The following is a 14,712-nucleotide window of genomic DNA, read 5'->3' on the forward strand; positions in this document are numbered from 1 at the left end:
TCGTTGATGCACAAAAGTTTAAAATTTTGATGTAGTCCAATTTACCTGTTTTAATTTTTGTTGCTTATGTTTTGGTGTCATATCCAAGAAATCATTGCTAAATATAATGTCATGAACATTTTCAACTATGTTTTCTTCTAAGAGCTTAATAATTTTAGGTCTCCTGTTTAGTTCTTTGATCCATTTTGAGTTAATTTTTGTATTTGGTGTTAGGTAAGGGTTCAACTTCACTCTTTTGCATATGGAGATCTAGATTTTCTAGCACCATTTGTTGAAAAGACTATCCTTTTCATTATTGAATGGCCTTGGCACCCTTGTTAAAAGTCACTTGACCATATATGTGAGAGTTTATCTCTGAGCTCTCTATTCTATTCCATTGGTCTACATGTCTTTTTAAATTCCAATACCACGTTGTTTTGATGACTGTAGCTTTGTAATAAGTTTTAAAATCAGGAAATGTGAATTCTCCAAATGCTTGGCCCTGCTGTGGCTCCTCATAGGACTCAGTTGCTGGATGTGCTTCCTAAAATTTCTTCTATGTTCCCCTTTGTGGAGATGGCCAGAGGCCCAAGAAGAGTACCCTAACACTGCCATTAGACCACATGGGGCATGGTTGCTACATGTACACGTTGAAATTTTTTCTAGTTCTCCCTTCAGAAGAGGTACTATCCCAAGTCAGCCACTTCAACCTTCCCAGGCCAAGATTATGAGAGGAATTGGGATGAGGCCAGGTAAGTGGCAGAGTTCTTGCCCCCACGCAAGGATCTGGAATAGGCCTATTCCTGCTCAAGATGGCTATTGGGAGTTGACTAGCTTTTGCCTTTATGTGTCTCCTCCAGACCTCTGGGTGTCCCTGGAATGGAATTGAATCTGGCCTTTATGGCCTGAGTCAGAGTTTCAGGAGGCTGGCAATGATGGCAGGGTTGTTCTGCTATGCCCAATGTGGCAGGGGAAAACATTCACCACATATTTACTTACACATAGGTGAGGGAGGCCACTGTCACTGTTCAGGTATTATCTGGGATAGTGCAGGTGGGTTGATTGGCATGTGGGGGACCCTCCCACTGGCTAAGACTGTCCCAGGAGACCAGGAGTAGGATGTATGGGATTGGGTCATCTGATGAGCTTCCTGAAAATGTTTCCAAGTCCTCTTCTGAAGGCCTGGACTGTACCCTCCTTGCCTGGGTCTGGAGTGGGGGCACATGGGGATCCAGGCCTTCCTGCCACTCCATATAAGGAGGCGACCAGATGGCCCACAGTGTTCTAGGTCTCAGTGATGAGGCTGTTGCGGGTCCCAGTGGCCAGGTTGAAGTTCCAGGAAGTCAGCCTGTGGTGTAGATATTGCATACTGATGTGTGTAGGGGTGCATTTTCTGACCTGGCAGCCAGATTGGGCCACCAGAATGGTGGTGATATGCTAATCTTTGGCTATTCAGACTAATGGGCTATAGACTTTCCACCATCCAAGATGACTCCTTGAATTGCACATGTGCTGGCTTTCATCTGTCCACGTGTCCTGACCTCACTGCTACTTTTGGTCTGTGGCACCTGAGAGTGGCAGAGGTGGTGGTATAGGTTCTTTACCCAACACAGAATAAGAGTCTGAAAAGCATTGAGGCCAGGGTCAACCTGAGGTCAAATTCAAGGTGATATTCAAGGCCAAACTCAACTGTAGTAAAAATTTCAGGCAGTGATAGAAATTATGAGGATGGTAGTCAAGGACAGTATATGGGTCTTCAAAAGGTCAAGGTCAGGGTCAAATTATTAGTCAGTGATAGAAATATACATTGATGATGGTCAATGGCAGGGTTTGATCTGAAACAGAGTCAATGTAAAAGCCCAGATCAAGGTCACATAATCAGTCAGTAATAAAAATTGTCAGGATACAGGATATGGGTCTGAGAAGAGTCAAGATCAAGTCCAGATCAAGTTCGAGGGAAAGGGCAAGGGCAAGAGCAAGGTTGAGGTTTAAACCAAGGACAAATTATTGGTCAGTAATAGAGAAGATCAAGACAATTGTAAGGGACAGGACATAGGTGAAAAGAGGAACATGGGTGAAAAAGGGCAAAGTCAAGTTCACAGGTCACAATGTCAGGCCAAGGTCAAATTATTGGTCACAGAGAGAGTAATTCAGGAAGACAGTCAGAGACACGATATATTCAACTAGTGTTTATATCAAGTTCAAGATTATGTCAATTTCAAAGTCAAGTCAACAAGATCAAGGTCAAATTCTCACTCATTATTAGAAATGGGGAGGATAATATTTCTACAGAGACTATGGTTCTGAAAAGGGTGAAGGTCAAAATTAGGCCATGGTTAAGTTCAGTATCATAAAAAGCCAAACTCAAGGTCATATTAAAAATTAGTGATAGAAAGGATCAGTACAGTAGATAGCAGACAGGATTTGTTTAAAATAAGGGTCAAGGCAAAGTTAAAGGTATTAAGTTGAGGTCAAAGGAAAATTATTAGTTGTAGAGAATGCCAGGATGATAGGAATAGAGCACAAAACTGGAATAGATAAAGGTCAAGAAAAATGCCAGGTCAAGTTCATATTCAGGGTCAAATTCAAGTTTAAGTTTTCAGTCGGGGTAGAAACGAACATTGAAGATTGTGAAGGACAGGAGTTGGTCTGTATCAGTCAATATAAAGGTGAAGGTTAAGGTCAAATTAAAATAATCATTCAGTGATACAGAAAGTTGTCATGATAAGGACAGGATATGAGCCTGAAAGGGGTCAAGGTCAAGGTGAGGTCAAGGTCAAGGTAAAAATATAAGCCTGGTTCAAATAGTCAGTGTTAGAGATAAGAAAATATAGTCTGATATAGGATATTAGTCTGAAAAGGTTAAGGTCAAGGAAAGGTGAAGGTGAAGGTCAAGAGAAATCAAATTATCAGTTATTAAGAAGACTATCAGGAAGATAGGGACATGTCTTAGTCTGTTCAGGCTGCTATAACAAAATACCACAGACAGGGTGGCTTATAAACAACATGAATTTATTTGGGCACCAGAAATCCAAGATAAGGTTGCTATGGTTGGGTTCTGGTGAGGACCCTCTTCCTTGTTGCAGAATTCTTATATCCTCACATGGTGGAAGGGGTGAGGGGGCTTTCTCAGGCCTCTTTTTTTTTTTTTTTTGTGGCTGTGCCACGCAGTTTGCGGATCTTAGTTCCCTGGCCAGGATTGAACTTGTGCCCCCTGCAGTGGAAGTGCTGAGTCCTAACCACTGGACTGCCAGGGAATTCCCTTGGGCCTCTTTTATAAGGGCATTAATCTCATTCATTAGGGCTCTGCCCTCCTGACCTAATTATCTCCCAAAGGTCCCACATCCTAATACACATAAAATGGGCATTAGAATTTTAACATGAGTTTTGAGGGGACACAAATATTTGAAACAAAGCAGGAGACAAGGATTTCTATCAAGTTCAAAATTATGTTAATGCCAAGATCAAGGTCAAATCCCCAATCAATGAAAGAAATGGTCATAATGATATTCTTTTTTTTAAAAATGATATTCTTACAGTTCTAAAAAGGTTCAAGGTTTGCAGTTGGTCACACCAAGTGTGAGATCAAGTTCAAGATCAAGTTCAAATTCAAGGTCAAGATTATATTATCAGTTGATGGTGAAGATGGGCAGGATGATAGAATCAAAATTAGGGATAGAAAATGTTCTAATGAAGGGTCAATATGAAAATGAAGGTAAAGGAAAAGGTAAAAATCATGGTCAACGGTTTCCCTGGTGGTGCAGTGGTTAAGATCCACCTGCCAATGTAGGAGACACAGGTTCGAGCCTTGGTCCAGGAAGATCCCACATGCTGCGGAGCAACTAAGCCCATGCGCCACAACTACTGAGCCTGCGCTCTAGAGCCTGCAAGCTACAACTACCGAGCCCACGTGCCACAACTACTGAAGCCTGTGCACCTAGAGCCCATACACCACAACAAGAGAAGCCACCAAAATGAGAAGCCTGCGCACCGCAAAGGAGAGTAGCCCCCGCTCGCCACAACCAGAGAAAGCCTGCGTGCAGCAACGAAGACCCAATGCAGCCAAAAATAAAATAATAATAATTTTTAAAAATCATGGTCAAGTTCAAATTTTCAGTTAGAGATAAAATGGACAGGATGATAGACAAGGACAGGATTTGTTTGGACTCAAGTTCAAGATTTTAAAGGTAATATTCAAAGTTAAGCCAAGGTCAAGATCAGGGTCCAATTATCCATCAATGATAGAAATGTCAGGGAGATAGACAAGGACAGGATATAGGGTAATTGGTGCAAACTCTAGTTCAAGGTAAGGTAATGGTCACCTTTAGGTAAATTAAAGGTTGTATTAAAGGACAGGTCAAGTTCAAATTGGATTTCAGTGGTGTAAACTGATAGGATGATAATCAAGGTTGGAATATATTGTGAATCAGTGTGAAGATCAAGTTAAAGGACAAAGGACAAAGTGAGGTCAAAGGAGATGTCAAGATTCAAATGCAAGGTTCGAAACAATCAATTTGTAATAGAAAAGCAAGAAACGAAAGGACAGAACAAAGATTAAAAATGGTCAGTGTCAACTTCAAGGTAAAAATCAAGATCAAATTATTGGTCAGTAAGGAATAAAGTTAGAAAGTTTCACACATGATATGCATCTGAAAAAGGTCAAGGTCATCCTCAAGGTCAAGACCAAAACACCAAGGTCAGGACAAATTTCCATTAAGAAAGAGTCAATGGCAGTATTTCGACTCTCAGGGTCAAGGTAAAAGTCAGATTCAAGTTCAAGATCAAGGTAAAGTTCATGCCAAAACAACCCCACAGATATAAGAGATTAAGGTCATGGTCAAATTAAAAGTCAGTGATAGAGGGACTTCCCTGGTGGTCTAGTGGTTAAGAATCCACCTTCCAGTACAGGGGACATGGGTTTGACCCCTGGTCGGGGAACTAAGATCCCACATGCCATGGGGCAACTACTGAGCCCGTGCACCACAACTAGAGACAAGTGATCCCACATGCCACAGCGAAGATCCTGTGTGCCGCAACTAAGACCCGATGCAGCAAAAAAAAAAAAAAAAAAAAAAGTCAGTGATAGAAAAGGTCGTATAGTAGAGAGAGAATACAGGTCTGAAAGTACCATGATAATCAGGCAAGGCTCAATTTCAATGACAATATTAAGGTTAAAATCAAGGTCAACTTTTGAGGGTTAGGGTCAAGATAGAAATTTAAGACCTATAGAATGAGGGTCAAGGTTGGGGTTGGATAAGGATAAAGTCAGATTTAGGGTTATAATTTGGGGTAAATGTTATGGTTAGGATGAGGATTAGGGCAGGAATAAGGTCATGATTCAGTGTTGGAGTTGGGTCTGGTTTGTGTACGTGTTCATGTTTGTATTCATGTTGGTGTTTGTTGTTGGATTTAAAATTCAGCCTTGGGCTTGGGCTAGGACTTGGGAGAGTGTATAACATGCAGTACAGAGTGGGAAACACACTGTTCCACACAAAAACATGATACGGATTCATTCATGCCACTAGCAGTCTTGACATATTTTACACGTTTCCATAGGGAGTGTGTAATACACAGCACAGAGTGGTGAACACATCTTACAGAAATAAGATTATCCTGATTCATTCATGCAACCAGTGCCATAAGAAATGTCTTCTTTTAAAAAAAATAATAATTTATTGCTTTTCCTTCCAAGGCTTTGTGAATTTACAAAAAAAAAAAAAAAAAAAAGTTTACAGGCTGCTCAGCTCAGACTGAGAATGCAAGAGGTGAGAATCTGGACCACAATGGCCACTGGGTGTTTGCCTGCAGATAGGCACTGACATCTGAAACAAGCTCCCCCAGATTTGTTTTATTGCCTTCAGAGTTGCTGCATTCCTCACACACCATCTCACACGACACACTTGGGTCATTAGTCAAGTCAGTGGAATGGTACAGAGGTTTTTTTGGTTTGGGGGTTGTAGTTTTTCTTCTCTTTTTTTGCCCTTCTGCTAGAAAATGAAATTTTCAGTTCATTTCTGAAAAAAAAATTGGTCAATAAGTTCATTTTGTTCTGGTTCTACTTTACACAAAGCTTCATACTCAACCTGATACCTTCCAAGCTGCATTTTCTTTTCTGTTATTAGTGCCTGGAGTTGCTGCTTGTTGGGCTTCTCTCTGTTTTTTTTTTTTTTTTTTTTTTTTTCTCTCTCTCTGTTTTGCTGTAGATTTGAGCAAGTTCTGAGCACCAATGGCCTCCATCCTCTCATTTTCTGCTGCTTTTGCAAGTTGGTCAACAAGCTCAATTAAACCACCAACTATTTTATGAAATTGGCCAATTTTGTCCACAAAGTCCTTGCACTCTTCCTTGAGCTTTATGATCTGCTGGGTAACCTCTGGGTCCAACACCCGCAGCTTGTTCAGCTCATCAAAGTGCGGCCATGCTTCACCCAGGATGTCCTTGGCCATGGCTGTCCACCCCGCAGCAGCTGTGCCTGCAACCCAGGCTGACGGCGGTAGGCAGCTCCTCTCCTGTCGGCGGCAGCCAGAGCCCTGCCCACCAGCCTCAGCCGCTGCCAAGGCTACATGACCTGTTTACCCCTAACATCACTTTCCGACATCTTTAGCTCTTACACCGCAGAGCCTGGGAAACAAGAATTTTTTTAAAATACATCTTTATTGGAGTATAATTGCTTCACAATACTGTGTTAGTTTCTGTTGTACACCAAAGTAAATCAGGGATATGGGGACATATGCATACATATGTCCCCATATCCCCTCCCTCTTGAGCCTCCCTCCCATCCTCCTTATCCCCCCCTATAGGTCATCACAAAGCACTGAGCTGATCTCCCTGTGCTATGTGGCTGCTTCCCACTAGCTATCTATTTTACATTTGGTAGTGTATATGTGTTAATGCTACTCTCTCACTTCGTCCCAGCTTACCCTTCCCCCTCCCAGTGTCCTCAAAACCATTCTATGTCTACATCTTTACTCCTGCCCTGCAACTAGGTTCATCAGTACCATTTTTTTTTTTTTTTAGATTCCATATATATGTGTTAGAATACGGTATTTGTTTTCTCTTTCTGATTTCCTCCACTCTGTATGACAGACGCTAGGTCCATCCACCTCACTCAAATAACTCAATTTTATTTCATTTTATGGCTGTGTAATATTCCATTGTATATATGTGCCACATCTTCTTTATCCATTCATCTGTCAGTGGACACTTAGGTTGCTTCCACGTCCTGGCTATCGTAAGTAGTGTGCAATGAACATTGTGGTACATGACTCTTTTTGAATTATGGTTTTCTCAGGGTATATACCCAGTAGTGGGATTGCTGGGTCATATGGTAGTTCTATTTATAGTTTTTTAAGGAACCTCCATACTCTTCTCCAATTGGCTGTACCAATTTACATTCCCACCAACAGTGCAAGAGGATTCCATTTTCTCCACACCCTCTCCAGCATTTATTGTTTGGAGATTCTTTTATGATGGCCATTCTGACTGGTATGAGGTGATACCTCATTATAGTTTTGATTTACATTTCTCTAATAATTAATGATGTTGAACATTCTTTCATGTGTTTGTTGGCAATCTGTATATCTTCTTTGGAGAAATGTCTATTTAGGTCTTCTGCCCATTTTTGGATTGGGTTATTTTTTTGATATTGAGCTGCATGAGCTGCTTGTAAATTTGGAGAGTAATCCTTTGTCAGTTGCTTCATTTGCAAATATTTTTCTCCCATTCTGAGGGTTGCTTTTTCATCTTGTTTATGGTTTCCTTTGCTGTGCAAAAGCTTTTAAGTTTCATTAGGTCCCATTTGTTTATATTTGTTTTTATTTCCATTTCTCTAGGAGGTGGGTCAAAAAGGATCTTGCTGTGATTTATGTCATGGAGTGTTCTGCCTATGTTTTCCTCTAAGAGTTTTATAGTGTCTGGCCTTACATTTAGGTCTTTAATCCATTTTGAGTTTATTTTTGTGTATGATGTTAGGGTGTATTCTAAATTCATTCTTTTACATGTAGCTGTCCAGTTTTCCAGCACCACTTTGAAGAGGCTGTCTTTTCTCCATTGTATATTTTTGCCTCCTTTATCAAAAATAAGGTGACCATATGTGCATGGGTTTCTCCTGTTCCATTGATCTATATTTACGGTTTTGTGCCAGGACCATACTGTCTTGATTATTGTAGCTTTGTAGTATAGTCTGAAATCAGGGCGCCTGATTCTTCCAGCTCCATTTTTCTTTCTCAAGATTGCTTTGGCTATTCGGGTTCTTTTGTGTTTCCATACAAATTGTGAATTTTTTTGTTCTAGTTCTGTGAAAAATGTCATTGGTGGTTTGATAGGGATTGCATGGAATCTGTAGATTGCTTTAGGTAGTATAGTCATTTTCACAATGTTGATTCTTCCAATCCAAGAACATGGTATATCTTTCCATCTATTTGTATCATCTTTAATTTCTTTCATCAGTGTCTTATAGTGTTCTGCATACAAGTCTTTTGTCTCCTTAGATAGGTTTATTCCTAGGTATTTTATTCTTTTTGTTGCAGTGGTAAATGGGGTGTTTCCTTAATTTCTCTTTCAGATTTTTCATCATTAGTGTATAGGAATGCAAGAGATTCCTTTGCATTAATTTTTTATCCTGCTACTTTACCAAATTCATTGATTACCTCTAATGGTTTTCTGATAGCATCTTTAGGATTCTCTCTTTATAGTATCATGTCATCTGCAAACAGTGAGAGTTTTACTTCTTCTTTTCCAATTTGGATTCCTTTTATTTGATTTTCTTCTCTGATTGCTGTGGCTAAAACTTCCAAAACTATTTTGAATAATAGTGCTGAGAGTGGGCATCCTTGTGTTGTTCCTGATCTTAGAGGAAATGGTTTCAGATTTTCACCATTGAGAACGATGTTGGCTGTGGGTTTGTCATACATGGCCTTTCTTATGTTGAGGTAGGTTCCCTCTATGCCTACTTTCTGGAGAGTTTTCATCATAAATATGTGTTTAATTTTGTCAAAATCTTTTTCTGCATCTATTGAGATTATCATATGGTTTTTATTCTTCAATTTGTTAATATGGTGTATCACATTGAATGATTTTTTTATATTGAAGAATCCTTGCATTCCTGGGATAAACCCTACTTGATCATGGTGTACGATCCTTTTAATGTGCTGTTGGATTCTGTTTGCTAGTATTTTGTTGAGGATTTTTGCGTCTATGTTCATCAGTGATATTGGTCTGTAGTTTTCTTTTTTTGTGATATCTTTGTCTGGTGTTGGTATCAGGGTGATGGTGGCCTCGTAGAATGAGTTTGGGAGTGTTCCTCCCTCTGCTACATTTTGGAAGTGTTTGAGAAGGATAGGCATTAACTCTTCTCTAAATGTTTGATAGAATTCCCCTGTGAAGACATGTGGTCCTGGGCTTTTGTTTGTTGGAAGATTTTTAGTCACAGTTTCAATTTCAGTGTTTGTGATTGGTCTATTTATATTTTCTATTTCTTCCTGCTTCAGTCTCAGAATGTTATGCTTTTCTCAGAATTTGTCCATTTCTTCCAGTTTGTCCATTTTATTGGCATGGAGTTGCTTGTAGTAATCTCTCATGATTATTTGTATTTCTGCAGTGTCAGTTGTTACTTCTCCATTTTTATTTTTAATTCTATTGATTTGAGTCTTCTCCCTTTTTTTCTTGATGAGTCTGGCTAGTGGTTTATCAATTTTGTTTATCTTCTTAAAGAACCAACTTTTAGTTTTATTGATCTTTACTATTGTTTCCTTCATTTCTTTTTCATTTATTTCTGATCTGATCCTTATGATTTCTTTCTATTAACTTTGGTGTTTTCTTTTTTTTCTACTTTCTCTATCATTTCTCTGAATTCTTTTTCAGCCAGATTATGTATTTCCTTATTTGGTCTTGTAGATTTTTACCTTGTTCCTTTATCTGTGACATATTTTTTTGCCATCTCATTTTTTTCTTTTTGTAGGGTGGGATTTTTTTCCTGTCTTACTCATTGTTTGGCCTGAAGCTTCTAGCACTGGAGTTTGTAGGCTGTTGGGTAGAGCTGGGTCTTGTTGCTGAGATTAGGACCTCTGGGGGACTTCACTCTGATGAATATTCCCTGGAGTCTGATGTTCTCTGTTAGTCCAGGGGTTTGTACTCAGAGCTCCCACTGCAGGAGCTTTGGCCTGACCCCTTGCTCATGAACCAGATCCCGCCAGCTGCACAGGGTGACAAAGAAGAAAAAAAAAGAAATAAAGGAGCAGAATAACAAAGATTAAAAAATAAAATTAGACTAGGAAAGTAACAGATATGTTAGAAAGAATATATAAATAAAAATATAGATGAAACAACAACCAGAATGTTAAACATAACCACAATAGTAAAAAAGAGGGGGGAAAAAAAAGAGGGGAAAAGGCCTTGGCTGTGAGTGTGGGGATTAGGCTGGGGTAGGGTTTAGGCAGTGGGCACAGCCTATGCTTAGGACCCACAGGGCTGCTAAAGGTCCTTGTGTGGAGTGGGGGGTGGGGCTTAGGGTCAAGCAACAGAAGGGTCCCAGGCATGCCTCTAGTCTCGGTGGGTGTGGGACCTGGCCTGGGTGTCCAGCAGGCTTCCTGGGCCTGAGTGGACAGAGCAAATGCCCTCTGCACCTCTCATGCTCCTCTGGTCCTGGAGGGCCCCTCCTGCCTTCCTCTCCTGTTCTCCCCTGGCCTCCCTCCTATGCCCCCAGGACCAATGCTGCCCTGAGGGGTCCTTGGAGGGCAGGGGACCTGGCCTGGGAGCCCCAGTCTTCCCGGGCCAGTTGGGCAGGGGAAACGGTAGGTGAGCTCCCCCCTGATCCAAGCCCATGAGGGTCCCTCCAGGCGTGGGAACCCCTTCCCCCTCCCAGCCACCCCTCAGGGGCATCGGTCCTGTCCAGGCTCCACTTCTCCACGCTCAGTCACCCCATATCCTACTTGGTCGCTTGTGGGTTCCTCCCATCTCCTTGGACATCGAGGTCCCCCAACAGTGTCTGGCAGGTGCCCTCGTTGTGGGGAGACATGAACTGCGTGTCTTCCCATGCTGCCATCCTGACTCTGTCCCACCCTATTTCTTTTGATTGGAACATTTAGTCTATTGACATTTAACTACTTATTGATAGATATGTACTTACTGCCATTTTTTTCTTACTGCAATTTTATTACTTGTTTTCCACTTGTTTTTGTAGTTCCTTTCTGCTTATTTCTTTTTCTTTTTGTTTCTTCCCTTGTGATTTGTTTCTTTGTTTAGAAGTATGCTGTGTTCCTTCATTTTTAGTTTTCATGCATCAATTATAGGTTTTTGATTATCCTGGGGCTCACATATATTAACCTATAATTATATCTACTTTTTTTTTTTTTTTTTGGCAGTATGCGGCCTCTCACTGTTGTGGCCTCTCCCATTGCAGAGCACAGGCTCCAGACGCGCAGGCTCAGCGGCCATGGCTCACGGGCCCAGCCACTCCGCGGCATGTGAGATCTTCCCAGACCGGGGCACAAACCCATGTCCCCTGCATTGGCAGGTGGACTCTCAACCACTGTGCCACCAGGGAAGCCCTATCTACTTGTTTTTAAACTGGTATTCCTTTAAGTTCAGACATGTTTGAAACTTTTTTTACTCTCCCTCCTCACGTTTTTACTCCCCCACCTCACATTTTCTGTTTCTGAAGTCATATTTTACATCTTTATGTTTGTCCCTTAACTGTGTATTGTAGTTATAGTTACTTTTATAATTTTTTGTCTTTTAAACTTTGTACTAGCTTATTTGAGTTGTTGATCCTCAGTTTTTAATATATATTTGCTTTCCTAATGGGATTTTCTCTCCCCTATAGATTCTTAATTTCTTTACGCTTAGAGAAGACCCTTCAACATTTCTTTTGGAGTGGGTTTAGTGTTGTTGAACTCGTTTAGTTTTTGCTTGCCTGAGAACTTCTTTATCTCTCCTTATATTCTAAATGATAATCTTGCTGGGTAGAGTATCTTTGTTGCAGGTTTTTCCCTTTCAGAACTTTGAATATGTCATCCACTCCCTTCTGGCTTGCAAAGTTTTGGCAGAGAAATTAGTTGAAAGCTTTATGGGAATTCCCTTGTAAATGTCTCTTTGTTTTTCTCTTGTTGCCTTTAGAATTCTCTCTCTTTAACTTTTGCAATTTTAATTATGATATGTCTTGGTGTGGAATTACTGGGAGTGGAATTGCTGCCATATTAGTGCTCTGAGGTGGCCCATAGCCCCAAGCAGTGTGCTAAATTGTGCCTGTGGTTCCTTATCTTGTGGGTGCTGGGCAGTTTTCAGGTCTACAACTCCTCTAGCTCCTGCCAGATCTCCTTCTTCACCTTCTCTGGGTCGTGGACCAGGCCTGTGTGAGGCTTCACATTGCAGGGGTCCAGTCTCTCAGTCATGTCACCCATCCTCTGGATCTTCTCTTTTGACTTCTCTTAACCCTGGGACAGTTATCAAAAATCCATCAAATTGGGGCTTCCCTGGTGGTGCAGTGGTTGAGAGTCCACCTGCTGATTCAGGGGACATGGGTTCATGCCCCGGTCTGGGAAGATCCCACATGCCGTGGAGTGGCTAGGCCTGTGAGCCATGGCCGTTGAGCCTGCGTGTCCGGAGCCTGTGCTCCGCAACAGGAGAGGCCACAGCAGTGAGAGGCCCACGTACTGCAAAAAAAAAAAAAAAAAAAAAAAATTCCATCAAATTGGAGGAAGACCAGAGACATTATGGTGGAGTAGAAGGACTTCAGCTCACCTCCTCTCATGAAAACACCAAAATCTCAACTAACTGCCGAAAAACCATCTACAAAAAGGCTGAAACCTACCAAAAAAGATAATATACATCCAAATACGAAGAAGTAGCCACAATGAGACAGTTAGGAAGGGAGCATTTGCAATACAATCAAATCCCATTCCCACTGGGTAGGTGACCCACAAACTGGAAACTTGCAGAAGTTCCCCACAGGAGCAAAGTTCTGAGCCCCACATCAGGATCCCCAGTCTGGGGGTCTGGCATTGGGAAGAGGAGCTCCCAGAGCATTTGGCTTTGAAGATCAGGAACTCCACAGGACTGGGAGAAATGGAAACTCCACTCTTGGAGGGTGCACACAAGGTCTCATGCACACTGGGACCCAGGGAAAAAGCAGTGACTTCATAGTAGCCTGGATCAGACCTACCTGCTGGTGTTGGAGGATCTCCTGGGGAGGTGGGGGGAGGCTGTGGCTCACTGTGGGGACAAGGACAGTGGTGGCAGAGGTACTGGAGAATATTCATCAGCTTGAGCTCTCCTGGATGTCACCATTTTGACACCAAGACCTGGTCACACCCAACAAAGTGTAGGCTCCAGTGCTGGGATGCCTCAGGCTAAAAAAGCAACAGGGCAGGAACACAGCCCCCCCCCCCCCCCATCAGCAGACAGGCTGCCTAAAGTCTTTCTGAGCCCATAGCCACCTCTAAAGACACCCACTGACATGGTGCTGCTCACCAGAGGGAAAAAACCCAGCTCCACCCACCAGAAGCCTCCACAGGCCTCTTAGAACAGCCTCACCCACCCACTAGGGGGCAGACACCAGAAGCAAGAAAAAATACGATCTTGCAACCTGTGGAACAGAGACCACAAACACACAAAATTAGGCAAAATAATATGGCAGGGGAACATGTTCCAAACGAAGGAACAAGAAAAAACCCCAGAAGAACAACTAAGTGAAGTGGACATAGGAAATCTATCCAAAAAAGAATTCAGAGTAATGATAGTAAAGATGATTGAAGATCTCAGAAAGAGAATGGAGGCACAGACTGAGAAGATACAAGAAATGTTTAACAAAAAGATATAAGGAACAAACAAACAGGGTTGAACAATACAATAACTAAAATGAAATATACACTAGAAGGAAACAATAGCAGAATAAATGAGGCAGAAGAACGGATAAATGAGCTGGAAGACATAATGGTGGATATCACTGCCATGGAACAGAATAAAGGAAAAAGAATTAAAAGAAATGAGGAGAGTCTCAGAAACCTCTGGGACAACATTAAACACACCAACATTTGCAAAATAAGGGTCCCAGAAGGAGAAGAGAGAGAGAAAGTGTCTGACAAAATATTTGAAGAGAGGGCTTCCCTGGTGGCACAGTGGTTGAGAGTCCACCTGCCAATGCAGGGGACACGGGTTCGTGCCCTGGTCCGGGAGGATCCCACATGCCGCGGAGCGGCTCGGCCCGTGGGCCATGGCCGCTGGGCCTGCGCGTCCAGAGCCTGTGCTCCGCAACGGGAGAGGCCACAGCAGTGAGAGGCCCGCGTACCGCAAAAAATATATATATATTTGAAGAGATTATAATGAAAACTTCCCTAATATGAGAAAGGAAAAACTCACTCAAGTCCAGGAAGCACAGGGAGTCCCATATAAGATGAACCCAAGAAGGAACATGCTGAGAGACACATTATTCAAACTGACAAAAATTAAAGACAAAGAAGTATGTTAAAAGCAACAAGGGAGGGCTTCCCTGGTGGCGCAGTGGTTGAGAGTCCGCCTGCCGATGCAGGGGACACGGGTTTGTCCGGGAAGATCCCACATGCCGCGGAGCGGCTGGGCCCGTGAGCCATGGCCGCTGAGCCTGTGCGTACGGAGCTTGTGCTCCACAACGGGAGAGGCCACAACAGTGAGAGGCCCGCGTACCGGAAAAAAAAAAAAAAAAAAAAGCAACAAGGGAAAGGCAACAAATAACATACAAGGGAATCTCCATAATATTTTCA

General features: G+C 42.1%; 1 protein-coding gene and 1 long non-coding RNA gene across 2 annotated transcripts in view; one reads left to right on the forward strand and one right to left on the reverse strand.

Moving 5' to 3' along the window:
• The window catches only part of LOC113608475 (uncharacterized), a 58,292-nt gene that overhangs the window by 25,029 nt on the left and 18,551 nt on the right, over positions 1 to 14,712 (forward strand). The window lies entirely within an intron of this gene.
• On the reverse strand, positions 5,049 to 6,674 carry LOC113608474 (intraflagellar transport protein 20 homolog). Its single transcript, XM_027084844.1, has 2 exons — positions 6,176 to 6,674; positions 5,049 to 6,139 (listed from the first exon to the last, which is right to left on the reverse strand). Exons 1-2 carry the CDS (start codon positions 6,421 to 6,423, stop codon positions 6,058 to 6,060), a joined length of 330 nt encoding a protein of 109 aa, XP_026940645.1. The 5' UTR covers positions 6,424 to 6,674; the 3' UTR covers positions 5,049 to 6,057.

Source organism: Aethalodelphis obliquidens, unplaced genomic scaffold (assembly GCF_003676395.1).
Source record: "Aethalodelphis obliquidens isolate GAN/ISIS:26980383/991018 unplaced genomic scaffold, ASM367639v1 scaffold53, whole genome shotgun sequence".
Lineage (NCBI taxonomy): Eukaryota > Metazoa > Chordata > Mammalia > Artiodactyla > Delphinidae > Aethalodelphis > Aethalodelphis obliquidens.